We start from the raw sequence: 25,994 nt of genomic DNA, 5'->3' as shown, positions 1-25,994 counted from the left end.
GAGAGGCATGGCTTAATAAGGGACAGTCAAGTGTGGATTTTCTGGTATTAAATCTGGTCTGACTAGCCTGACTGAGTTTTGATGTTGCAGAGGCTTGATGAAGGTAGTACAGAAGATGTGTATATATGCACTTTCAGAAGGTATTTGATAACATACTTCATAATGGACTACTTTAGAAAATAGACACACACAGTATTAAAGAGACAATGATAACTTGGGAATAAAATTGGTTAATGGATAGGAGGCAAAGAATAGTGGTGAGCAGGTGATTTTCTGACTGCAGAGGAGTGTCTTGTGGAGTCCCCAGGCGTTGGTATTGGGTTCATGGCTTTTCTTGTTCTACATAATGACCAGCACTTTGGAACAGGGAGTACAATTTCGATGTTTGTGCATGATAATAAACTTGCCAACACAGTAAATAGTGAGCATGATAGTAGCAGACTTCAGGAGGACATAGACTGGTGAAATGAACAGACACACAACAATGCAGTTTAACGCATAGGTATGAAGTGTGAAACAACTTGGGAGAGGCAATGTAATCTAAATGGTACTATTTGAGGGGATGCAAGAACAAAGAAACCTTGGGGTACACATTGCCAAATCTTTAAAAGTAGGAGGGAAAGTTGCTGAGGTTAGGAAAACATTTGGGATACTTGATTTTTGAATTGGGGCATTGAATACCAAAGCAAAGAAACCTCTTGAGTAATCAAAACAGAAAATGCTGGAAATACTCAGCAGGTCTGACAGCATCTGTGGAGAGAGAAACAGACCTAATGTTTTAGGCCTATGATCTTTCGTCAGAACCATCATTTTTAGGAAGGATGTCAAGTTCTGGAGAGGGTACATCAAGATTTACCAGGATGATGTCTGTTTATAAGAGCCATGGTGTTGGGGCTAGTATATTAGCATGGGTAGAGGATTGGCTAACTAATAGAAGCCAGAGTTGGGATAAGGGGGGCATTTTCAGGATGACAGCCTGTAATTAGTGGAGTGCCACAGGGATCAGTGCTGGGGCCACAATTATTTAATATATATTAATGACTTGGGTGAGGGAAATGAATGTACTATCGCCAAGTTTGCTGATGACACAAAAATTGGTGGAAAGGCAAGTGGTGAGGATGATAGAGTCTACAGAGGGATATAGACAAGTTAAGACAGTGGGCAAAAACTTGGCAGATAGAATATAATGTGGGAAAATATGAGATTGTGCACTTTGGCAGGAAGATTAGAAGAGCTGAATATTATTTAAATGGAGAAAGACTGCAGAAGGTTGCAGCACAGAGGGATTTGGGAGTTTTTGTGCACGAATCCCAAAAAGCTAGCATACTAGTTCAACAAGCAATAGGGAAGGCAAATGGAATGTTGGCCTTTATTTCAAAGGAAATGGAGTATAGAAATAGGGAAGTCTTGCTAAAACTATACAAGGCACTAGTTAGACTGCACCTAGAATACTGTGAGTAGTTTTGATCCCCTTATCTAAGGAAAGAAAAACTGGCATTGGAGGCAGTGCAGAGAAGGTTCACGAAGTTCATCCCGGGTATGGAGGGATTTTCTTCTGAGGAGAGGTTGAGTAGGTTGGGCCTGTACTCATTGGACTATAGAAGGATGAGAAGCAACCTTATTGAAACACCTAATATTCTTAGGGGGCTTGACAGGATAAATGTTGAGAGGTTGTTTCGCCTTGTGGGAGAGTCTAGGACCGATGGACATAATCTCAGAGTAAAGGATCACCATTTAAAACAAAGATGAGGAGGAATTTCTTGTCAGAGGGCAGTTAATCTGTAGAATTCTTAAAGCAGAGGGCTGTAGAGGCTGGGCCGTTAAGTCTTTTCAAGGCTGAGATAGGCAGACAGATTTTTAATCAGTAAGGGAATCAAAGGTTATGGGGGAAAAGGCAGGAAAGTGGAGTTGAGGATTATCAGATCAGCCATGATCGCCATATGACCATAAGAAGTAGGAGCATAAATAGGCCATTCGGCCCATTGAATCTGCTCCGTCATTCAATAAAACTATGGCCGATCTGATAATCCTCAACTCCACCTTCTCTTGCCTTGAATATACTTAACGACCCAGCCTCTACAACCCTCTGCGGTAAAGAATTCCACAGATTAACCACCCTCTGAGAAGAAATTCTACCATGTCAAGCCCCATAAGAATCTTATATGTTTCAATAAGGTCGCCCCTCATTCTTCTATACTGCAATGAGGGCCCGAACTACTCAACCGCTCCTCAGAAGAAAGTCCCTCCATACCTGGGATGAACCCAGTGAACCTTCTCTGGTCTGCTTCCAATGCCAGTTTTTCTTTCCTTAGATAAGGGGACCAAAACTGTGCACAGTATTCTAGGTGTGGTCAAACTCGTGTCTTGTACAGTTTTAGCAAGGCTTCCCTATCTTAATACTCCATCCTCTTTGAAACAAAGACCAACATTCCATTTGCCTTCCCTATTACCTGTTGAACTTGTATGCTCGCTTTTTGGGATTCATGCATGAGGACCCCCAATCCCTCTGTGCTGCAGCCTTCTGCAGTCTTTCTCCATTTAAATAATAATCAGCTCCTCTATTCTTCCTGCCAAAGTGCATAACCTCACACTTTCCCAAATTTATATTCCATCTGCCACGTTTTTGCCCACTCACTTAACCTGTCTATATCCTCCTGTAGACTCCTTGCATCATCCTCATCACTTGCCTTCCCACCAATTTTTGTGTCATCGGCAAACTTGGCATTCATTCATTCATTTCCCTCACCCAAGTCATTAATATATATTAAGTAATTGCGGACCCAGCATTGATCCCTGTGGCACTCCACTAGTGATAGGTTGCCTTCCTGAAAATGCTCCCAAATCCCAAACCTCTGGCTTCTATTAGTTAGTTAGTTAGTTAGTCCTCTATCCATGGTAATATACTACCCCCAACACTATGGGCTCTTACCTTTAATAAGTAGCCTTATGTATGGTACCTTATCGAACGCCTTTTGGAAATCCAAATATATTACATCTACTGATTCCCCTTTATCTATCTTGCTTGTTACCTCCTCAAAGAATTATAATAAATTTGTCAGGTATGATTTCCCCTTCGTGAAGCTATGTTGACTCTTCTAGATTAGATTATGCATTTCTAAATGCTCTGCTATTACATCTTTTATAATAGACTCCAATATATTTCCCAGTGACAGATGTTAAGCTAACTGGCCTTTGGTAACCTGTTTTTTGTCTCCCTTTTTGAGTAAGCATGTTACATTGGCAGTTTTCCAATCCTCTGGGACTTTCCCATAATCTAAGGATTCTTGGAATCCAGTGCATCCACTATCTCTGCTATCTAGCTATTCTCTTTAGTATTCCAGGGTGCAACCCATCAGGTCCAGCTGACTTATCGGCTTTTAGCCTCATTTGTTTCCCTAGTATTTTTTCTCTAGTGATCGTTATTGTGTTTAGTGATAGTTATTGTATTTATTTCCTCCCCTACTTTTGCCCCATGATTACTTAGTATTTTTGGTATGCTATTAGTGTCTTCTATTGTGAAGACTGATGCAAGTTATTTATTCGTCTCCTCTGCCATTTCCTGGTTCCCCATTGTCATTTCCCCAGCCTCATTCTCTAAGGCACCTATATTGACTTTGGCCTCTCTCTTTTATATATTTAAAGAAGCTGTTACTGTCTGTTTTATATTACTTGCTAGTTTACACTCCAAGTTTATTTCCTCCCTCTTTATTAATTGTTTTCTCATCTTCTGTTGGTTTTTAAAACTTTCCCAATCCCCTGGTTTACCACAAATCTTTGCCACATTGTATGTTTTTTTTCTTTCACTTTGATACTATCCTTAACTTCTTTGGTTAACCATGGTTGGTTTATCCCCTTTCTATAATCCTTCTTCCTCATTGGGATCTATTCTTGTTGTGAGTCATGAACTATTTTCTTAAACGTCTGCCATTGTTCATCCATTGTCTTTTCTGCCAAACTCCTGTTCCAGTCCACTCCAGCCAACTTTTCCCTCATTCCTTTGTAATTACTCTTTTTTTTTTATTTAAGTTTAGCACAGATGTTTCTGAACTAAGTTTCTCACTCTCAAACTGAATGCTAAATTGTACCATATTATGGTCGCTTTTGTGGTCACAGGAGATCTTTTACTCTGAGATCATATATTAAACCTGCCTCATTGCATATTACATCTCATTGAATGGCATTGTAGGCTCGATGGGCCGAATGGCCTGCTTCTGCTCCTACGTCTTATGGTCTTACTAACTACTTCGTAGTTCTATTGTCATGGTGCTACTTATTCTAAATGTTTCCCATGATTGGCTGAAATTTGTGGTGTGATGTGCTGTGCAGGCTAATATTGTATGCCAAATCAGTCACTCAAACTCAATTTACAGTATATTACAAAATAGAATTTTTGACCAGTATTTTGAGAATTGAACCTTGCTGTTCCTCAGGTGTGGACTTCCTCTAATTTTATTAAACTGCTCTCTCTTCCTTTCTCCCACAGAAGTGTCTTTGTGGTAAATCACAGCTTCATCCCTTGCGACAATGCCGTGGGTATACAACTGGAAGTAGAGCTGGGTGTGTATACAATATTATTAATTAAAAACGTAATTTTTTTTTTGAAAAAACCAAAGGGCTGAAATATTTTTACTTCTAGTTCCTTTTAGTGTGAGGAAAATTATTTAAATGTTCCTTCGCCTAATAAAAGAGAAGGCTTGCTCTGAGCAGAATTCTACTGTGGTGGGACCAGTCAGTCATTGTAGTGTACCTGCTGGGATAGGGTGATGGGTCATCTGATGCTGGACCTTTACTATTGGTTCTTTGTGAAGTGCAGGAGTGGAATATATTCAACCTGTGTCCCCCCGCTCCTTTGATATTGTGGAGGAAAGCTCACTCTGCATGGTATTAAAGAGACAATGATAACTTGGGGACAAAATTAGCCCTTGGGAGCACTGGAGCAGGGCTGGTATTTTTTGATTGTTGTATCTGTATTGGATTATGGAATTTTTTTAATATACCAAATTCCATTTGCATTTGCAAAGTCAGAAAAATAAGCATCTCAGGATAAATGCTGGCAATACAAAAATGAGATCAGTTAAATGTTTGGTTTAATTTTACAGAATAGATTTTAAAAATATGCACTTCAGTAATGAAAGTAAATCCAGTTTGTTGTTCAAACTAATTTATTTGAGGAGCCTTTAGGCAGGCACATTGTTTTGCACTACATGGCAAAACTATAGCCAGCTCCTGCCAACTGACTTCTACTGATACCTGCATTCAGTCATGTCTATCTAGACAGAAAGTGGCTTTCTTTTATGAATGAATATTATGATAGTTAGAAAGTAATTAAATTCTTTCAAATGTATTACCTTTCATTTTTCTAGCTGTTTTTTTTTGTCTTTAATAACAGTACGTCAGCAGGCAAAATAGTGGGAGGAAGTATCCTGTTTATTGGAGGTGGCCTAGGTGGCACTATATTGTATGCAAAGTGGGATCCCAGATTTCGAGAGAATATAGAGAAAACCGTCCCGTACTCTGAAAAAGTGTTTGAGTTGGCTCTCGGTCCTGCACCGTATAACCTCCCTCTATTAAAGAAACAGGTATGTATGTATAAGCTATTGAAATTTGAATTTCTGCAATCTCACTCGACTGTTCATTCCATAAGACATAGGAGCAGAAATTAGGCCATTCGGCCCATCGAGTCTGCTCCACCATTCAATCATGGCTGATAAGTTTCTCAACCCCATTCTCCCGCCTACTCCCCGTAACCTTTGATCCCCTTACCAATCAAGAACCTATCTATCTCGGTCTTAAATACACTCAGTGACCTGGCCTCCACAGCCTTCTGTGGCAATGAATTCCATAGATTCACCACTCTCTGGCTAAAGAAGTTTCTCCTCATCTCTGTTCTAAAAGGTCTTCCCTTTACTCTGAGGCTGTGCCCTCGGGTCTTAGTCTCTCCTACTAATGGAAACATCTTCCCCACGTCCACTCTATCCAAGCCTTTCAGTATTCTGTAAGTTTCAATCATATCCCCCCTCATCCTTCTAAACTCCATTGAGTATAGACCCAGAGTCCTCAAACGCTCCTTGTATGTTAAGCCTTTCGTTCCTGGGATCGTTCTCATGAACCTCCTCTGGACCCTCTCCAGGGCCAGCACATCCTTCCTGAAATACGGGGCCTGAAATTGCTCACAATATTCTAAATGTAGTCTGACCAGAGCCTTATAAAGCCTCAGCAGCACATCCCTGCTTTTATATTCTGGTCCTCTCGAAATAAATGCCAACATTGCATTTGCCTTCCTAACTACCAACTCAACCTGCAAGTTAACCTTAAGAGAATCCTGGACTAGGACTCCCAAGTCCCTTTGCACTCCAGATTTCTGAATTCTCTCCCCATTTAGAAAATAGTCTATGCCTCTATTCTTCCTACCAAAGTGCATGACCTCACACTTCCCCAAGTTGTATTCCATCTGCCACTTCTTTGTCCATTCTCCTAATCTGTCCAAATCCTTCTGCAGCCTCCCCACCTCCTCAATACTACCTGTCCCTCCACCTAGCTTTGTATCATCTGCAAACTTAGCCAGGATGCCCTCAATTCCTTTATCTAGATCATTAATGTATAAAGTGAAAAGTTGTGGTCTCAACACTGACCCCTGCGGAACTCCACTAGTGACTGGCTGCCATCCTGAAAAGGACCCCCTTATCCCCACTCTCTGCCTCCTGCCAGACAGCCAATCTTCTATCTATGCTAGTACCTTGCCTCTAGCACCATGGGCTCTTATCTTACTGAGCAGCCTCCTGTGCGGCACCTTGTCAAAGGCTTTCTGGAAGTCCAAGTAGATAACATCCATTGGCTCTCCTTTGTCTAACCTACTCATTACCTCCTCAAAGAATTCTAACAGATTTGTCAGGCATGACCTTCCTTGATGAAACCATGCTGACTTTGCCCTATTTTACCAAGTATTCTGAAATCTCATCCTTAATAACGGACTCTAAAATATTACCAACAACTGAGGTCAGGCTAATCAGCCTGTAATTTCCCGTCTTTTGCCTCACTCCCTTCTTAAACAGGGGGGTTACATTAGCGATTTTCCAGTCCTCCTGGGATCCTCCCTGACTCCAGTGATTCCTGAAAGATCGTAACTTCCAGTTGACTTCATAGAATAATATGGTATTGACAGAGGTTATGCAATCCATCAAGTCTCTGCTGGCTCTTTTAGAGAGCAGTCCTCTTAGTACCGCTCCCCCACTCTTTTTCGTTATCACAATTTTTTTCCTTCAAGTATTTATTTAATTCCTTTTGAAGGCTGTTATGGAATCTGTATCCACCATGCTATCAGGCGGTGCATTCTAAATCCTTACTACTTGCTCTGTTTTTAAACAAAAGGGTTGTCTTCATATTGGCTCTGGTTCTTCTGCCAAACACCTTATATCTGTGCTATCTGGTTATCGACCCCCTTCGGTCATTGGAGACAGTTTCTCTTTAGCCACTCTAACTAAAAGCTTCGTGATCCAAATTTAATTTTAGCCACCTCTGCTCTAAGGATAAAAACCTCAGCTTCTCTAGTCTATCTGTAACTGTAAGCCCTCATTCCTAGAACCATTTTGTAAATCTCTTTTGAAACTTCTCCAAAGCCTTCGTGTTGTTCCTAAATTGTGGTGCCCAGAATTGTATGTAACACTTCAGCTGGGGTTGAACCAGTTTGTTACATATTCACTGACATATTCATACAAAAAATAAATAAGCATGAGTAGGTCTGAACTGTCTGGACTTCATGACCTGGCTTGGCAGTATTTTGCAGGCTATACATGTCTCATGAATATGTGGTTTGCATGTCCATATTTGAGATGGTGGGCACAGATCCAATTCCTTACCTTTGATGCCTGACCTTGATGTGTCCCATTCATCTCTTTCCTGAACTGTAGATGTTAGTTATACTTCTATTTGAAAAAGTGTCTCTGTTTTCAAATATGTGAAGTCAATATTACTAATTGGTAGAACCCTTTAGAAACAAATTTGCAGAGTTGGAAGTTACAGAGAAGGGCAATTGACCTATGGACTAAAATTGGTTTAATTTGATTCTTTTTGCACTGCAGTCTGAATCCCCAAATAGCTGTTTGTGCATATTTGTATTTCCTTGTATGGTTTCTCAGTCACTGCAAGATCCAAGAATGTGGAGAGGTGGTTGAAGAGCCATTATTTTATTAAAGCTAAAATTCTGAAATTCATTCTGCCAAGATGGAGTTTGCGGGTCTGGTGTTGTTGTATATTTTTGACAGACTTATAAGTTGAGCTTGTTGTACAAATTATAATATGAGCAGCTGCCTCCAGTATATTACCCAATTATGATCAAGAATTTCTGGCTCTTCAGGTTATATTTTTGAAGTTTGTAGAGTGGCAGTGGTTAATACTTAATTTAAATTACTGTTTTAAGGACATGGAGGATCCATTGAAAGTATTAACGTCCTCTGAAATATCGAAGGAATCCAAACTTCCAAAATCCATGCAAGATAAAGAAGCTTCACCCTTTGAAGCGACTATAGAAGGTAATTCTGAATCATGTAGTAAAGATTTCAGTGCATACTATACTTAACCTGTATTTTCTGGCAAGAGTAAAGTATACAAAAGTACTTGGCAATGTTAATGAGTATTATTGTCTAAAATGTTCAAGTTTGAACTGCAGTTTTAGTAATAGATTTGATCAGAATATGTTGGGAAGATATGAGGAACGTACCTGTCAGTTTATGCTTCAGTGATGTAGCCTATCTTGAATATATGGATCTCAGATAATTTGGTGCTTAAAAGTTAATTCTTGATTTAATGATTCTTCCAAAAATTCTTAATAATTGGTCTTTTACATAGAATTACCTAGAAATTACTGCACAAAATCAGGACATTTGGCCCACCTGGTCCATTCCAGCGTTCACGCTTCACATAAGCCTCCCCTTACTCTACTTTATCTAACCTATTATCGTCATCATTGGCAATCGCTCATATTGAAGATGATTCTTTCTTGTAGATGGTTGTGTTTAAGTGAGATGCCACTGTTGGCTGGGTGTTCACAGATGGCTTGCGAGCCCTATTTTAGGCTTACAGGCTCTTTGTGTGGACATGAAGAATAGAAGAAAACAAAGCAATCATAAGAAATAATGAAGAATTAGGAAGAACGGCAAATAGGATAAGAGATTAAATAATATAAAGGAAAATAGTTTTTTAAAAGGAAATCTATGTGCAATGGCGAGTTAGATCACTATTAAAAGTGAAATGTAGACAGCTGTAGAACGGAGCTCAAAAAAGGGGTATTGAAAAGAAAGTAAGAAGGACAAAGAAGAGAAGAGTCAAGTTGTGAAAGAAAATAAGTTTTATTAAATGATACATATGTGAAGGAACTGCCATGAAGAAAAAAATGGAGGAAAATGTTTATGGAAAAATGCACCTGCAGAAAGGCAATTGGGCAGAACCCCTCCTGGAAGAGTGCATTGTGAAAATATTCAGGTTTCTTTGAACAATTACTTGTTCTTTGCAAGAAGTGTTCTTTAAGATAGTATTATACCTTTTGAGACTGAGTAACTGGTGCCAAACCTTAAATCGGTGAGCAAAGAAGCTTGAGTTGAGTGCCTGACTGCGTTTCTCTTGGATGCTTTATACAGGTCATGATTTTAAAGCTATAAAATCCTCTTGCCCATCTCAAATCCCACCCTATTTTCAGATTCCTCCAAACATGCAGCTGCAATTATTTCTGCTGTTGGTGACGCTCCAACAGTCCCTGCTCCTGTGGTCCAAGGTGAACCTAGTATCATACCTCAGGAGCATGGTCCAGAAACCACCTGTGAGCATGAAATGAAACAAAAACCTGATCCAAGTGGTAAGTAAAGCAACATGTTTATTGACAAAAGATTATGTCTATTGCATCAGAGATTATGTTTTAGTCCATTCAAAGAGAAATTTCATCAGGTTACTTATTCTAAAGCCTCTTTTGATGACTTTGGCTGTTAGACGTTTATTTATAATTGTTGGTGGAGAAACTAATAATAAAAAAAATACCAGCTACACAAAACTGATGATGATCTACCAGCTGGACCCTGAGAGCTAAGGGCTACTGGTTGTAGTGCTATAAGAAAAAGCAAATACATGTCAGCAATAAACTAGTTCTAAATGGAGAGAAAGATTACTAATATACCAGCTATAGCCATGGTGCTCTAGTTTGAATGAAATTTTATGATTTGGCAGATGGTAATTGCCAGGCTGACCAAATTCCGAAGGGAAACTTGTTCAAGCTATTATGACAATTTTGAAATTTATATTTATTATGAGAAGGCATGTGCACTGAAGTCAGAAGTAACGAATTCACTACCACGGTTGGTGATTTTAAAGATTTAAAACATTTACTAACAAAAGAAAGTTACACACACAAGATTACAGTTATACAGTTACTTAGTCTTATAACAGTTCCCAAAAGATTTCTACTTAACTAGACTCCCAACCACACACCCCTTTCAAGCAACTGTCCAAATAGATTCTTAATCTATAAAGCAATGTTACCACAAGCATCCATTGTCGCTATATGGGAGGTGTTTCATAGCTTCTCTCTCCCTCTTACTTGACAATGGAACTCCAAGGCTCTAACAAAACCTTGCACTCGCTGCAAGCTGTAAGTGGTACAAGCTAGCACTTATCAGAGGTGGCTAGAGGCTGCTTTTTCACAGGTCTGTTTTATATAGTCAAGATCTCACATGGCGACCACATACAGCTTTCTGTCTTTCTTTAAATATATTTTCTTCCTTTTGACCTGTAAACCCCATCATTTCAACCTTTCTTTGGAAGTTACTTTTCCCAGAATGTAAATATCTTTCATGTTTCCAATTTAGCTTTGCTTTTGGATCAATAAAACATGATATCCCCACTTCTTGTTTACCTATGAACTCCTGCAAAATGCAACCATTTGCCTTGTCACCTTCAAACAACCTCTCAACTTATCTAAAAATGCAAAACGTTAGCTCGTCCATTTCAAAATGCCTACTTACACCTAACCACTTTGATTATTTAAACCTTGCAGTCTGACTGTTTTCAGTTTAATTAAGTTAGACACACGCACACACCCCTTCATAAACCTGCTTCAGTATCCCACAGTAATATTAGGACAAAAATGATATTTCCTTCACAGAACTGAAATGGGAAATTGAAATACTTGCTGTTACGAGGGAAGGAGTAAAGTTTTACATTTGAGCTCTATCATACCCTACCACCCTTATTCAATCACGTAACCAGTAATATATATTGCATGGAGCATTCTCTGACTCACTCAGCATAATTCCACAGAAGATCTGCTTGCTTATGTGTGTAAAATGAACATGTATCATTTGCGTTCTCAATTTTCATTGCTCCACCATTGATCACTCTGCCTTCAGCTAAGTCCTAAGCTGTGGAATTCTTTCCCTAAATCTCTTTGTGTCCTTACCCCTCTTCATGTTTTAGATGTTCCTTTAAGCCTACCTCTTTGTCCAAGCATTTTGTCAACTGTCCTAATCCCTTTACATAGTTCAGTGTCAAATTTTGTTTGATAGTATTCTTGTGAAGCACCTTTGGATGTTTTGCTATAAAAAGTGCAAATTGTTGTACATATGTTTGTGTGAACAAAGGATAATATTGCTGCATTTGCAAGATATGGTCCTCACCACTTATACAGTCCATGCTATGCTTATCGTAGACGACCATGTATATTGAATAAAAAGCACTAACCATTTTCCATTACCCTAAGAGTTAATTAGAAAGGTGCTGCTATACCATATTAAAGCATGTTGGCTATTTTGTTAATCTTCTGTTCAGTGATGTGGGATATTCAGTTTTTATCCCAACAAGGATTCCAGGAAACTTCATGGTTGCCATGTGTCCTTCCCACAATTTGTCATTTGCTGGCAGACTCTCAATTTCTGATGGCACTTCAGTGCAGGAACTGGGAAGCTACATCCATCATCAGTTTGTATTTTAGTGATCAGCAAAGCTCACAGGCATTACAGCAGTGGAGATTGACTTTGTTGTTCATATTGAGTAAATTGCGTTAATCCTAATGAACCCCTTTTAGAAGCGGTGGGAATCAGATTGGGAGCTAGGTTTTCGAGAAAAACAAATGACGGTTAATACCCCACGTGCGTCTAGTTGGATGTTATGAAATTAGTGACTATGATATGCTTTTAATAAATTAAATAGATGCATTTCGAATAAGCAAAGTATCTGACGCATAATTGGATTCACCACCTCTTCTAGTAGGCGAGAGCTCAAAACTCTAACATCTGTGTAACTTCATTAAATGACGGGAAAGAACTCCAAAGATTGGAAACTGACTAGCATAGCCAGGTTATTTTAAAAAAGGATCAAGTATACGTGGAATCCATCAACCGGCAAGTTTAATGCCATTTGTAGGGAAAATATCTGAGTTAATTGTAAGCATTTTAAACAGAGATCACTTTGGTAAAGTATAATTTATTAAAGTGCAAGGGAAAAACGGCCATGCTGGAGGTTTTTTTTAGATGCTGCTGATGAGATGGAAAACGTGGTTGTTAAAAGCTACTAGAGATTCTATTTGATTGTACAGCAAAAATGGGATCTGTAGACAACTAGATACGTTTCTTGAGAGAGAAAATGTTGGAGGGATATGTTGAGGTAGCTTTTCTTTTTTAAAAAAAAAGGACACACTTCTAGTGCACAGTGACCTCCTGGTCATAAATATGTCCTTGTGCTCTTATAAGGTGAAAGCTGTAGTTGTGAAAATGAAGCCTTGCAGGGCCAACACATCGCAGTAGAAGAACGTCCACCTCAGGAGGTTGCAAAACACCTAGCTCAGCAAGATAGAGAGGAAAACGTCAAAGTTGTTGGTAAATAAAATCGATTTCAAATTGCTTTACTTTTAACAGACAAATTTTGCGACTAACATAGCAAATATATCATTCCCCAGCTGCAAGAGTGGTAGGTCCCAAACTGCATTGTTTTATTGGTGACCTTTCTTAATTTGCTCCTATCTTTTGAAGGTGGCAACTCCTATTACATTAGTGTTCCACAGCCTCTTGCAGCTCACCATTGCCACCTCCAAATAAGAAAGGAAAGAACTGTGTACATTTTTTTCATGTACCTCTCACGACCTTGGGGCATCCCAAAATGCTTTACAGCATTTGAAATACTTGTCAAGTGCAATCACTGTTGTAATGTAGGAAACTCCAGCAGCCAATTTTGTACACATCAAGGTCCCCAAAACAGCACTGTAATTCTGAACCAGAATTTGTTTTTTAATTACATTGGTTGAGTGATAGACATTAGCTGGGACAATAGAAGAATTTTCCTGCTATCTTTCAAAATAGTGCCATGGGATCTTTTATGTCCACCTGAGAGGGCAGACAGGGCCTTGGTTTGATGTTAGTGCACTTAAAATTCTTATCACAAAGACCCTGTTGACATTTAGTTTCTCTATTTCATTCTTGTTTTGCCTGAGTTGTAAACTTTTATTTGATTCTTGTATCTCCAGGGACTTGTTCTTTATTTGAAGCTAAGAACCAAGTTTGATACAACCTGCCTCCCTTGATGTTTCACTTAGGCAAATACACCATCTACTGTGCAGTGGAACAGTATGAGCCATGAATCTCCCATGTTCAATCCTTGGTCTATGCTATTACTAATCTTGTGTTGAGTTTGATCCTAACTGCTTTCCAGCAACTCCTGATAGAATGTGCATGTGTGGGTGTCAGTTAAGGACAAGCTGAGACTTAACTGTGATGCTCCGTAGTGAAAGGCTCTGCTAGTCCTCTATCCCAAGGTTCACATGAGGAATCATCACTTGACATTAAGCTTTATAGAGAAACTAGTGAACCTATTCTGCTTCATTGAATACCCTATTATTAATGACTGCAGGTGGTGTCCTGGGGTAAACTAGTAGTTTTCAATAGTTTTTATGTAAAAGGTTTGATTGTAAAGGTGAACTTCTTAAAAAGTGCATTACTCTTGTGCAGAAATAACATCAACTTTGGAGGATGCCCTTGGTCGAAGTGCCCAAGTAACACTCAAGGCAATTGAAGCTCAGGATTCAGCAATAGAAGCCATTACCTCGCATGCTCAGAGGTTAAAGGAAGCAATGGATAATTCTGAGGTAAACCAATGAAGAAGAATATAAATTTTTAAAGTGAGATGTTACTGTAAGGAATGTTTAAGGTTTCCAGAAGAGGGGGGGGTGGTGTAGTTATCTTATGAGGAAAGGTTGGTTATGCTGGGCCTGTATCCAGCATGGAGTTTAGCAGAATGAGATGTAATTGAAACATTAAAGATTCTGAGGGGATTAGACAGGGTGGAAGACTAGAACTAGGGAGCATAGTTTAAAAGTAAGGAGTCTCCCATTTAAAGTGGAGATGAAAATTTTTTCTCTGTGGGTCATGACTCTTTGGAACTGTCTTCCCCCAGTGAGTGGTGGAGGCAGGGTCATTGGATACTTTTAAAGCAGAGATAGATAGACTCTTGACTAACAAAGGATCGAGGGTAGGTGGAATGTGGAGTTGAGGCCACAATCTGATCAGCCATGATCTTATTCGATGGTGAAGCAGGCTTGAGGCATTGAATGGCCCACACCTTCTAATTCGTATATTCATATGGCTCTGTTATAATCAAGTCCATCTTGTTTAGCTCATTGTATGCTGGAAAGAATGTGTCACTAAGCTCCCCTGGTAGTCACAGAATTGTTACAACATAGATGGAGTTGTTTGCACTGTCTCTCCATAGTAGTAATTTCCCTGTTGTCACTCTCTCCTGCCTTCTCCCTGTAGTCCTGCACACACACTTCCTTTTTCAGATAACAATCCAACTCGATTGAATCTGCCTCCATTACACTGTGTCAGGCAGTGCATTCCAGATCCTAACCACTCGCTGCGTGAAAAAGATTTTCGTCATGTTGCTATTTTGCCAATTACCTTAAATCCTTGTTCTTGATCTTTCCTTCATTAGGAACGGTTTTTCCCTGTCTACTCTGTACAGACTCCTCAAGACTTTGAATACCTGTATCAAACCTCATCTTGCCCTTCTCCAAGGAAAACAGGACCAACTTCTCCAATCTAGCTACATAACTGAAATTTCTCATCCCTGGAACTGGGATATTCTTGTGAATCTTTTCTACACTCGTTCCAATGCCCTCACATTTTCCTTAAGTGTGGCACCCAGAACTGGACACTATACTCCAGTTGAGGCCAAACCAGTATTCACCAGGGAAGTGGTGGCATAGTGGTATTGTCACTGACTAGTATTCCAGACACCCAGGGTTAAGCTCTGGGGACCTGAGCTCAAATCCTACCACAGCAGACGGTGAAAAAAGGGGTCACTAACCAGGGGGCATAGATTTAAGGTAAGAGGTAGAAGGTTAAGAAGGGTGCTGAGGAGAAATCTTTTCACCCAGAGGGTGGTGGGAATCTGGAACTCACTGCCTGAAAGGGTGGTTGAGTCAGAAACTTTTGTAATATTTAAGAAGTATTTAGATACTCACTTGTGTTCCCATAGCCTCCAGGGCTATGGGCCAAGCGCTGGAAAATGGGATTAGTGTAGTCAGATCTTTAACTGGCATGGATATAATGGGCCGAATGGCCTCCTTTTGTGTTGTAAACGTCCAGGAGTCTAAGTTTACCATAACTTCCTTGCTTTTATACTCTATGCCCCTTTTAGTAAAAAATATTTGTGCAGCAGTATGAATCTCAGATACTGAATTTAAAAATCTGCATCATTATCTGTTTGTTTGCTTCACACTCTACATAAGTGGTCTGGAGTATAATCCTGTAACAAGTATTGGTTCAGTGAGACCATTTTCAATGTATACAGTGCCCTACATGTCCTCAGGATGTCGGAAAGCAAGCCTGCTCTGCCATTTAATAAGAACATGGCTGATCTGAATGTAACCTCAACCCTATATTCCTGCCTAGCCCGATAACCTTTCACCTCCTTGTTAATCAAGAATCTATCTAGCTCTGCCTTAAAAAATATTTAAAGACTCTGCTTCCACCACCTTTTGAGGAAGAGAGTTCCAAAGACACTCAACCCTCAGAAAAAGATTCTCCTCATCGCTGTCTTAAATGAGCGGCCCCTTATTTTTAAACGGTGAAAGAATTATTTTTAGTTAGCATGGTTATGTAGGTAAATGTAGTAGATAAACTTTGCTGTGCACAAACAATCAAACAAGTTAGTCTATTTTTGGTGTTTTGCTGAATAAATTAACTTTTTTCTATTTATTTGGGTCGCCTTTCGTATTTGCTGCATATTATGTTGATATCTTCTTTTAATGATTAAATATGTTCTTATCAGAATACTGCAGATCGAAAGTCAGAACAATGGCGAGCCTTGGAAACTGCACTGAGCATCCGCAGCAAGGTTGTGAACAGAGCCAATGAAGCACTGATGAAAGCCAAGTAAGTATGAGTTTTATATTCTTTGTTTTAAAGGCTCACTTTTTTTCTGATGAGGTCTTAGGACAAATCATAAATCTATTAACACTAAGATCAAGAAGCTATGCTTGGTGTGGGGCAATTTGACACTGCTGCCTGCTGCTCTGTGTCATGCTGTTGGGAGGACTACGACTCCCTGCATGCCTGGAGTTCCGGCGCAAGTGCAGGGAGTGGCAGGGGACAGGCCTTGAATGCTCAAAGGTGGCGCTCAGAGCGCAGCAAGATTGCTCAGGTTACTGGTTTCTGGTATGAAAAGGCTAACCACAGGATCGGGGTCTTGGATGCGTAAAAGAACCCATGTGACCAGATTAGCCAGGAGCTGATCAGCTAGCAGAAGGCTGCTATCTCTGTGTAGCTAGTGCTCAGAGAAGTCCAGGAACAGTTTGTACCTCTGTGCTGCTGGCAGTTGGATACAAAGGAAAACCTGTGAGTAGTGGTGTTCTATTGGAGCAGCTAGAGAACTGGAATTGTGCTGGTATTTAGATGCTGGGGTGCAGTTTTGTGAATCCAGTGTAATGTAGTCTCGGGAGAAGAGATTGAGCAGCTGGAAGGTGAGCAGTTCTTGGGCAATCTGAATTGGAGCTGCTGTTGAGGGAAATCAGAGGCTAGGTCCTTGAAAGAGAAGAACTGAAATCCCTCATGAGGAAGACAGAGTTTTAAGTGATTTTGGTGACTCGGTGATTACTGATGTCTCGGTGGGCTGCTAAGAAAATTTGTGGGATCTGTCTTGGCTGTGTCTGCCGTTTAATGTGTAGTTTGTGGTGTGTTCAACCACACTTTGCCTGTTAATTCATGTTTACCTCATGTTAATTATGGATGTGTTAGTACATAAGATAGATAGTATTGATTGTTTGCTTTATTGACTTTTGTATAGTAAAAGTTCTACTCTATGTTTAAAACTGTGGAATCTTGTGCCTTTATTCTCTTAGTAAATACTTGGGAATTCAAATTTTACACCAAAGGTTACTTGTCCCTAACTGGAGTATATTATCGACAACCAGTTCTCAGCATTATGTGTACGGTTTCATAATGGCTAATGCTAACATTAGCAAATCAAGTGAAGCAGCTTAGGGTTAAACCTTTTCTTTAAAGTTGTACAAATCTTCTGGCTTATTATGGATAAATCTCATAGATGTTTACAGCACAGGAGGCCATTCGACCCACCATGTCCAAGCCGGCCAGCAAAGACATGACTAATCTCATTTTCCAGCGCTGGGCCCATAGCCCTGGAGGCTATGGCGACGCAAGTGAATATCTAAATACTTCTTAAATGTTACAAGAGTTTCTGATTCAACCACCCTTTGAGACAGTGAGTTCCTGACTCCCACCACCCTCTGGGTGAAAACATTTCTCTCCTCTTAGCCTTCTACCTCATACCTTAAATTTATGCCCCCTGGTCATTGACCCCTCTACTAATGGAAAGAGTGCTTTGCTATCCACCCTATCTATGTCCCTCATAAGATTATACAGGTCTCTATCAGGTCGCTTCTCAATCTTTGCTTCTCCAAGGAAAACAACCCTAGCCTATCCAAGCTTTCCTCATTGCTCAGACCCTCCAGCCCAGGCCGCATCCTGGTAAATCTCCTCTGCACCCTCTCCAATGCAATCACATCCCTTCTATAATGTGGTGACCAGAGCTGCACGCAGTACTCCAGTTGTGGCCTAACCAGTGTTTTATACAGTTCCAGCATAAGCTCCCTGCTCTTGTAACCTATGCTTCGGCTAATAAAGGCAAGTATCCCATATGCCTTCTTAACCACCTTTATCTGCCCTGCACACCAAGGTCCCTCTGATCTTCAGTACTCTCCAGGGTCCTACCATTCATAGTGTAATCCCTTGCCTTGTTAGCCCGCTCCAAGTGCATTATCCCACACTTTTCCGGGTTGAATTCCATTTGCCACTGCTCTGCCCACCTGACCAGTCCATTGATATCCTCCTGCAGTTTATGGCTATCCTCCTCATTATCACAGAATCAAAATCACAGTGCAGAAGAGGCCCTTTGGCCCATCCAGTCTGCACTGACACGTGAGAAACACCTGACCCACCTACCTAATCCCATTTACCAGCAATTGGCCTATAGCCTTGAATGTTATGACATGCCAAGTGCTCATCCAGGTACTTTTTTAAAGGATGTGAGGCAACCCGCCTCCACCACCCTCCCAGGCAGTGCATTCCAGACCGTCACCACACTCTGGGTAAAAATGTTCTTCCTCACATTCCTCCCCCCCACCCCCCCCCTGCCCCCCAAAACCCCCTGCCCCTCACCTTGAACTTATGCTCCCTTGTGACTGACCCTTCAACTAAGGGGAACAGCTGCTCCCTATCCACCCTCATCTTCTACATCTCGATCAGGTCACCCCTCAGTCTTCTCTGCTCCAACGAAAACAACCCAAGTCTATCCAACCTGTCTTCATAGCTTAAATGTTTCATCCCAGGCAACATCCTGGTGAATCTCCTCTGCACCCCCTCCTGTGCAATCACATCCTTCCTATACTCCAGCTGTGGCCTCACTAAGGTTCTATACAACTCCAACATGATCTGTTTTGTAATCTGTGCCTTGATTGATAAAGGCAAGTCTCCCATATGTCTTTTTCACTACCCCACTAACATGCCCCTCCACCTTCAGAGATCTATGGACACACACGCCAAAGACCCTTTGTTCCTCATAACTTCCTAGTGCCAAGGCATTCATGAATACTTCCTTGTCAAATTACTCCTTCCAAAGTGTATCACCTCATACTTTTCAGGGTTAAATTCCATCTGCCACTTATCTGCCCATTTGACCATCCCGTCTATATCTTCCTGTAGCCCAAGACACTCAACCTCACTGTTAACAACCTGGCCAATCTTTGTGTCATCCATGAACTTTTTGATCATACCCTCTACATTTAAGTCCACATCGCTTATATACACCACAAACAGCAAGGGCCCCAGCACCGAGCCCTGAAGAATCCCACTAGAAACAGACTTCCAGTCACACAAACGTCCCTCTATCATCACCCTCTGCTTCCTGCCTCTCAGCCAATTTTGGACCCAACGTGCCACTTTGCCTTGGATCCCTTGGGCTCTTACTTTCTTCACCAGTCTGCCATGAGGGTCCTTATCAAAAGCCTTGCTAAAAGTCCCTGTAGATCACATCAAATGCATTACCCTCATCAACACTCCTGGTTACCTCCTCAAAAAATGCAATCAGATTTGTCAAACATGACCTTCCCTTAACAAATCCATGCTGACTATCCCTGATTTAATCCATGTCTCTCCAAGTGCAGATATATTCTGTCCTCAGAATTCTTTTCTAGTAACTTCCCCACCACCAAGGTTACACTGACTGGCCTGTAATTTCCTGGTCTATCCCTTCCTCCCTTTTTTAATAATGGGACAATGTGAGCAGTCCTCTGGCACCTCACCTGTGGCCAGAGGATTTGAAAATTACTGCCAGGGTCCCTGATATCTCTTCCCTTGACTCCCTCAACAGCTGGGATACATCTCATCCGGGCCTGCGGATTTATCCACTTTTAAGGCCGCTAAACTCGCTCATACCTCCTCTCTTTCTTTCTGTGTTAATTTCCTCTAATACTTCACAGTCCCCCACCTGATACCTATACCTGCATTGTCCTTTTCCATTATGAAGACCGATGCAAAGTTTTCATTTGAGGTCTATACCCAGGTCCACACACACATTGCCTCTATGGTCCCTAATTGGCCCTATTTTTTTCTCTGGTTATTCTCTTGCACTTTATATATTTAAAAAAAAACATTGGATTTTCCTTTTATTCTACCCACCAATGCTTTCTCATGCACTCCCTCTTAGCTTTCCTAGTTTCCTTTTGAAGTCCCGTTTCTCTCTCTCTCTCCCTCCCCAACCAAACCATCAACCCTATACCTTTTATACTCCTCTAGGGACTCTACTGCATTGAGCCTGCAGTATCTGCCATAAGCTTCTCTTATTTTCTTAATCCTAACCTTTATGTCCTTTAACATCCAGGTTCTTTGGACTTGGTCCCCCCCACTTTGTCTTTACGGGAGCATCTGTCCTGTACTTCGCTACCTCTTCCTTGAGTGCCTCCCACTGCCCTGACACAGTTTTATCTGCAAGTAGCTGCTCCCAGTCCACTTGGGCCAAATCGTATCTCATCTTAGTAAAATTAGCCTTTCCCCAGTTTAAAACTTTTATTCCTGGCCCAACCTTATCCTTTTCTATAACTATCACTATCTCCAAAATACTTCCCTACTGATATGCCTTCCGCCTGCCCAGGTTCATTCACGAATATTAGGTCCAGAACTGCCCCCTCCCTTCTTGGGCTTTCTATGTACTGGCTTAAAAAGTTCTCCTGGATGCAACTTAAGAATTTTGCTCCCCCCCCTGCCTTGCACACTAAAACTGTCCCAGTTAATATTTGGTTAGTTCAAATCACATACTATTACTGCCTTATTATTCTTACACTTCTCTGAAATTTGATCACATGTTTGATCCTCTATCTCTCCCTGACTGTTAGGGAGGGCTTTTCGTACACACCCAACAGCATGTTTTCCCCTTTTTGTGTTTTTTACTTATACCCATGTGGCCTCATTTAATGATCCTTCCAGGATGTCGTCCCTTCTCACTGCTATGCTTGACTCCTTGATCAATAGTGCAACACCCCCTCCTCTTCTATCCCTCTCTCTCTATCTCTTCTGAATATCCTATAACCAGGAATGTTGACCTGTCAATCCTCTTCTTTTAGTCAAGTCTTGGTCATAGTTATGATATCATACTCCCACTTGCCTATCTGTACCCTCAGCTCGTCTGTCTTATTCCTCAAGCTCCTTGCATTAAAATATATTCCATTTAGCCTTGCTAACCTCTCTTCTTACTTATCTAGCCTATGTTTCCTCTGCCTTTCAGATTCACTTACTAGCATTTCAACTTCTAATTCCATCTCAGCTTCTCTCCCCTCTGAACTACTTTTCAGGATCCTGCCCCAACAGCATTAGCAAACCTCCCCGCAAGGATGTTGGTCCCATTCTTGTTCAGATGTAATCCCTCCAACTTGTACAGGTCCCACCTCCCCCAGAATCAGTCTCAATGCCCCACACATCTAAAGCCCTCCCTCCTGCACCATCTCTCCAGCCATGCATTCATCTGCTCTATCCTTCTGTCCCTATACTTACTACCTTGTGGCACTGGGAGTATTCTGGAGATTGCATCCTTTGAAGTTCTGCTTTTCAATTTCCTACCTAACTCCCTAAAGTCTGCTTGCAGGACCTCATTTCTCTTTCTTCCTATGTCATTGGTCCCAACATGGACCCAACCTCTGGCTGTTCATCCTCCCTCTCCCTTCAGAATGCCCTGCAGCCATTCTGTGACATCATTGATCCTGGCACCCGGGAGGCAACATACTATTCTGGAGACATATTTACGGCTGCAGAAGCACCTGTCTACTTCCTTCACTAACGAATCCCCTACCACTATTGCCGTTCCGCACTTCTTCCTCCCTCACTGAGCAGTTGGAACGCCCACAGTGCCATGGCCTTGGCCCTGCTTGGCCTCCACAGAGGAACTGTCCCTCTCACCGTTTTCCAAGGCCGAGAAATAGTTTGCAAGCGAGATGCACTTGGGGTATTCCCTCACTACTTGCCTGGGCCCCTTCTGTATAGCGGTCACCCATTCCCTCTCTGCTTGCACTTCCTTAAGCTGCGGGGTGACCACATCCTGAAATGTGCTATCCATGAACTTCTCAGCCTCGTGAGTGCACCGTAGTGCTGCTCAAGCTTCAAAACCTTGAGTTGCTCCAGCCGAAGACACCTCCTGCGCACAGTCATCCAGACCGCCAGGAGCATCTAGGATTTCCCACATAGCGCAGGATGTGCAAATCACGGGACTGAGCTCCCCAGTCATATCTTAACTAAATAGAGTATGTACCCTTGCTTTTATTTTACCCTTACTCCTACTTGAGTATAGACTAGATACTTGATCCTCTAGGTGCTGCCGACTGCCTGTCCCGGGCTCCTCCTCTTGCACCCTCCTCTAGGTGCTGTTGACTGCCTATCTCAGGGTCCTCCTGTCGCATTCTCCTCTAGGATATCTTCCAACATAAATTTTATATCTTCCGATATAAATTTGGATGGGTGAGAGTAGAATTCTGTAAATCCTGTAAAAAGAATTCAGGAAAAGCACTATTAAAGCAGTTGGTTTAGAGAATTGTAGATATTTATACTACACAAGGAGGCTCATTAGCCCTTCTGCTTATCCCGGCCTTCACAAATTACTGACTACATAGTCCCCTTCCTCTGCCCTTTCTCATATGCCTTTTCATATTTTTAATTTTCTAATATTTATCCACTTCCTTTTAAAGAAAGATAACATAAACTATCCCTGCAATATTGCATGTCCTAATAACCATCTTGAGTTTCGAAAAAAATCTAACCAATATTGGTGAACTTAAATTCATACCATACATCTCCATCCCCCACCAGGATGGTCTGAGGGCCCTTAGCTTCTTCTTCGAACAGAGGCCCAAACAATTCCCTCCACCACTACTCTCCTCCGTCTGGCTGAATTTGTTCTCACACTGAACAATTTCTCCTTTAACTCCTCTCACTTCCTCCAAATAAAAGGTGTGGCTATGGGTACTCGCATGGGCCCCAGCTGTGCCTGTTTCTTTATGGGGGATGTGGAAGCTTCCTAGTTCCAGTCCTACTCCGGTCCCCTCCCACAACTCTTTCTCCGGTACATCGACGATTACTTCGGTGCTGCTTCATGCTCTTGTCAGGACCTGGAAAAATTTATTAGTTTTGCTTCCAATCTCCACCCCTCCATCATTTTCACATGGTTCATCTCTGACTCTTCCCTTCCTTGACTTCTCTGTCTCAATTTCTGGTGATAGACTGTCCACCAATATCCATTACAAGCCTACCGACTCCCACAGCTACCTCGACTACAGCTTCTCACACCCCGCTTCCTGTAAGGACTCCAACATATTCTCTCAGTTCCTTCGCCTCCGTCGCATCTGTCCTGATGATGCTACCTTCAGAAACAGTTCCTCTGACATGCCCTCCTTCCTTAACTGAGGTTTTCCACCCACGGTCGTTGACAGGGCCCTCAACCGTGTCCGGCCCATCTCCCGCGCATCCGCCTTCACGTCTTCTCCTCCCTCCCAGAAACATGATAGGGTCCCCCTTGTCCTCACTTATCACGCCACCAGCCTCTGCATTCAAAGGATCATCCTCCGCCATTTCCTCCAACTGCAGCATGATGCCACCACCAAACACGTCTTCCCTTCACCCCCCCCCCCCCCAGCGGCATTCCATAGGGATTGTTCCCTCCGGTACATCCTGGTCACTGCTCCATCACCCCCTACTCCTCAACTCCCACCTACGGCACTTCCCCATGCAAACACAAAAGATGCAACACTTGCCCCTTCGCTTCCTCTCTCCTCACTGTCCAAGGGCCCAAACACTCCTTTCAAGTGAAGCAGCCTTTCACTTGCATTTCCCCCAACTTAGTCTACTGCATTCGTTGCTCCCAATGTGGTCTCCTCTACATTGGAGAGACCAAACGCAAACTGGGCGACCACTTTGCAGAACACCTGCGGTCTGTCCGCAAGAATGACCCCAAACCTCCCTGTCGCTTGCCATTTTAACACTCCACCCTGCTCTCTTGCCCACATGTCAGTCCTTGGCTTGCTGCATTGTTCCAGTGAAGCCCAATGCAAACTGGAGGAACAGCACCTCATCTTCCGACTAGGCGCTTTACAGCCTTCCGGACTGAATATTGAATTCAACAACTTTAGATCTTGAACTCCCTCCTCCATCCCCACCCCCTTTCCGTTTTTCCCCCTTCCTTTTGTTTTTTCCAATAACTTATATAGATTTTTCTTTTAAATCTATACCTTTTATGCCCTGTTAGTCTTTCCACCCCACCCCCACTAGAGCTGTACCTTGTGTGTCCTGCCATCCATTCTTAATTAGCACATTCATTTAGATAATATCACCACCTTCAACACCTTTTAGTCTTTTGTCTGTGACATCTTTTGATTATCTGCTCCTATCACTGCTTGCTTGTCCCTACAACCACACTCCCCCCTTCTCTCCCTCCTCCCCTCCCCACCCCCATCCCCCACCTTAAACCAGCTTATATTTTACCCCTCTCCTAATATTACTCAGTTCTGTTGAAGGGTCATGAGGACTCGAAACGTCACCTTTTTTCTTCTCCGCCGAAGCTGCCATGAGTTTTTCCAGGTAATTCTGTTTTTGTTTTGGATTTCCAGCATCCGCAGTTTTTTGTTTTTAAATTCATACCTAATGGTTGCTGATTCAGTAGGTGTATTGAAATGTTGCTCTTTGATCATGTATCTGCTTAAATGGAATAATCAATAACGTAATGCTAAAATGAGTCCAAAGCATTGTGATGTTAAAGGAAATTTTACAGTGGAATGAGTAAGAATGCTAACCTTTCTTGGTAAATGTGAACTTAAACGCAGCCCTTACTAACTAGATGTTACTGAGTAGTTGATGACAGTAGTGCTTCAGCATGACTAATCGAAAGGTGACATGCCTTTTATGTTTTGTCATATGCCGTCTTATTTTTGTTCATTTTCAGAGAAGAATTAGACAACCTTCGGAGCACAATTGAAGAAGCCAAACAGAGTCAGATCTCTTCTGTTAGACCACAGCTCCTGGCTGCGGAAGAGAATCTCCACCACATGTTGGTGGATCTGGATCATGTAGAAAGGAAGGTAATGAGCAACGTGCACTTTAAGTCAGATAAAACTTTTCCCTCTCCCATGTGATATTGATATTTAAGGAGATATTCAATTCCTCCCAAGTAAAATATATTCCAAAGAGGAAGAAAGATGGTAAGAGGGGGAAAAAGCATCCATGGCTAAGCAAGGAAGTTAAAGATAACATAAAGGCAAAAACTAAGGCATACCAAATTGCAAAGGTCTGTGGCAGGCTGAAAGATTGGGAAACTTTTAAAGATCAACAAAGGGTTACTAAAAAAATAATAAAAAGAGCAAAGGTAAATTATGAAAGAAAACTAGCGCAAAATGTAAAAACTGATTTCTAAAGCTTCTACAAGTATATAAAAGGAAAGAGAGTAGCTAAAATGAATGTTGGTCCCTTGGAGGATGAGACTGGGGAGTTAATGGTGGGGAACGCAGAAATGGCAGAGACACTTAATCAATATTTTGCCTCAGTTTTCACGGTGGAGGACACTAGTATCACCCCAATAGTAACAGGTAGAGCAGAGGGTATAGAGAAGGAGGAATTTAGAATAATCACCATCACTAGAGGAAAAAGTACTGAGCAAACTATTGGGATTAAAGGATGACAAATCCCCAGGACCTGATGGCCTACATTCCAGGGCCTTAAAGGAAGTGGCAGCAGAGATAGTGGTTGCATTGGCTATAATATTCCAAAATTCCCTGAATTCTGGAAAGGTTCTAGTGGATTGGAAAAATGCCAAAAAATACCCTTATTCAAAATGGGGGGGGGGGGAGTCAGAAAGCAGGAAACTATAGACCATTTAGTTTAATGTCTGTCGTTGGGAAATTGTTGGAATCCATTATT

General features: G+C 41.6%; 1 protein-coding gene across 3 annotated transcripts in view; it reads left to right on the top strand.

The window, feature by feature from the left end:
- immt (inner membrane protein, mitochondrial (mitofilin)) overlaps positions 1-25,994 on the top strand; it is an 84,229-nt gene that overhangs the window by 17,289 nt on the left and 40,946 nt on the right. For 2 of the 3 annotated variants that reach the window (XM_041184609.1, XM_041184600.1), the window contains exons 2-9: positions 4,484-4,557; positions 5,390-5,579; positions 8,417-8,528; positions 9,692-9,847; positions 12,729-12,854; positions 13,980-14,116; positions 16,303-16,406; positions 25,024-25,159. In XM_041184609.1, coding sequence (XP_041040543.1) covers positions 4,484-4,557; positions 5,390-5,579; positions 8,417-8,528; positions 9,692-9,847; positions 12,729-12,854; positions 13,980-14,116; positions 16,303-16,406; positions 25,024-25,159 — 1,035 coding nt within the window. The remainder of the gene's footprint in view (positions 1-4,483; positions 4,558-5,389; positions 5,580-8,416; positions 8,529-9,691; positions 9,848-12,728; positions 12,855-13,979; positions 14,117-16,302; positions 16,407-25,023; positions 25,160-25,994) is intronic. The other variant, XM_041184618.1, reaches the window with a different exon arrangement.

This window comes from Carcharodon carcharias, chromosome 1, assembly GCF_017639515.1.
Source record: "Carcharodon carcharias isolate sCarCar2 chromosome 1, sCarCar2.pri, whole genome shotgun sequence".
NCBI classification, from domain to species: domain Eukaryota; kingdom Metazoa; phylum Chordata; class Chondrichthyes; order Lamniformes; family Lamnidae; genus Carcharodon; species Carcharodon carcharias.
Note: the sequence above shows the minus strand (reverse complement) of the source record. Positions and strands in the feature narration are given on the sequence as shown.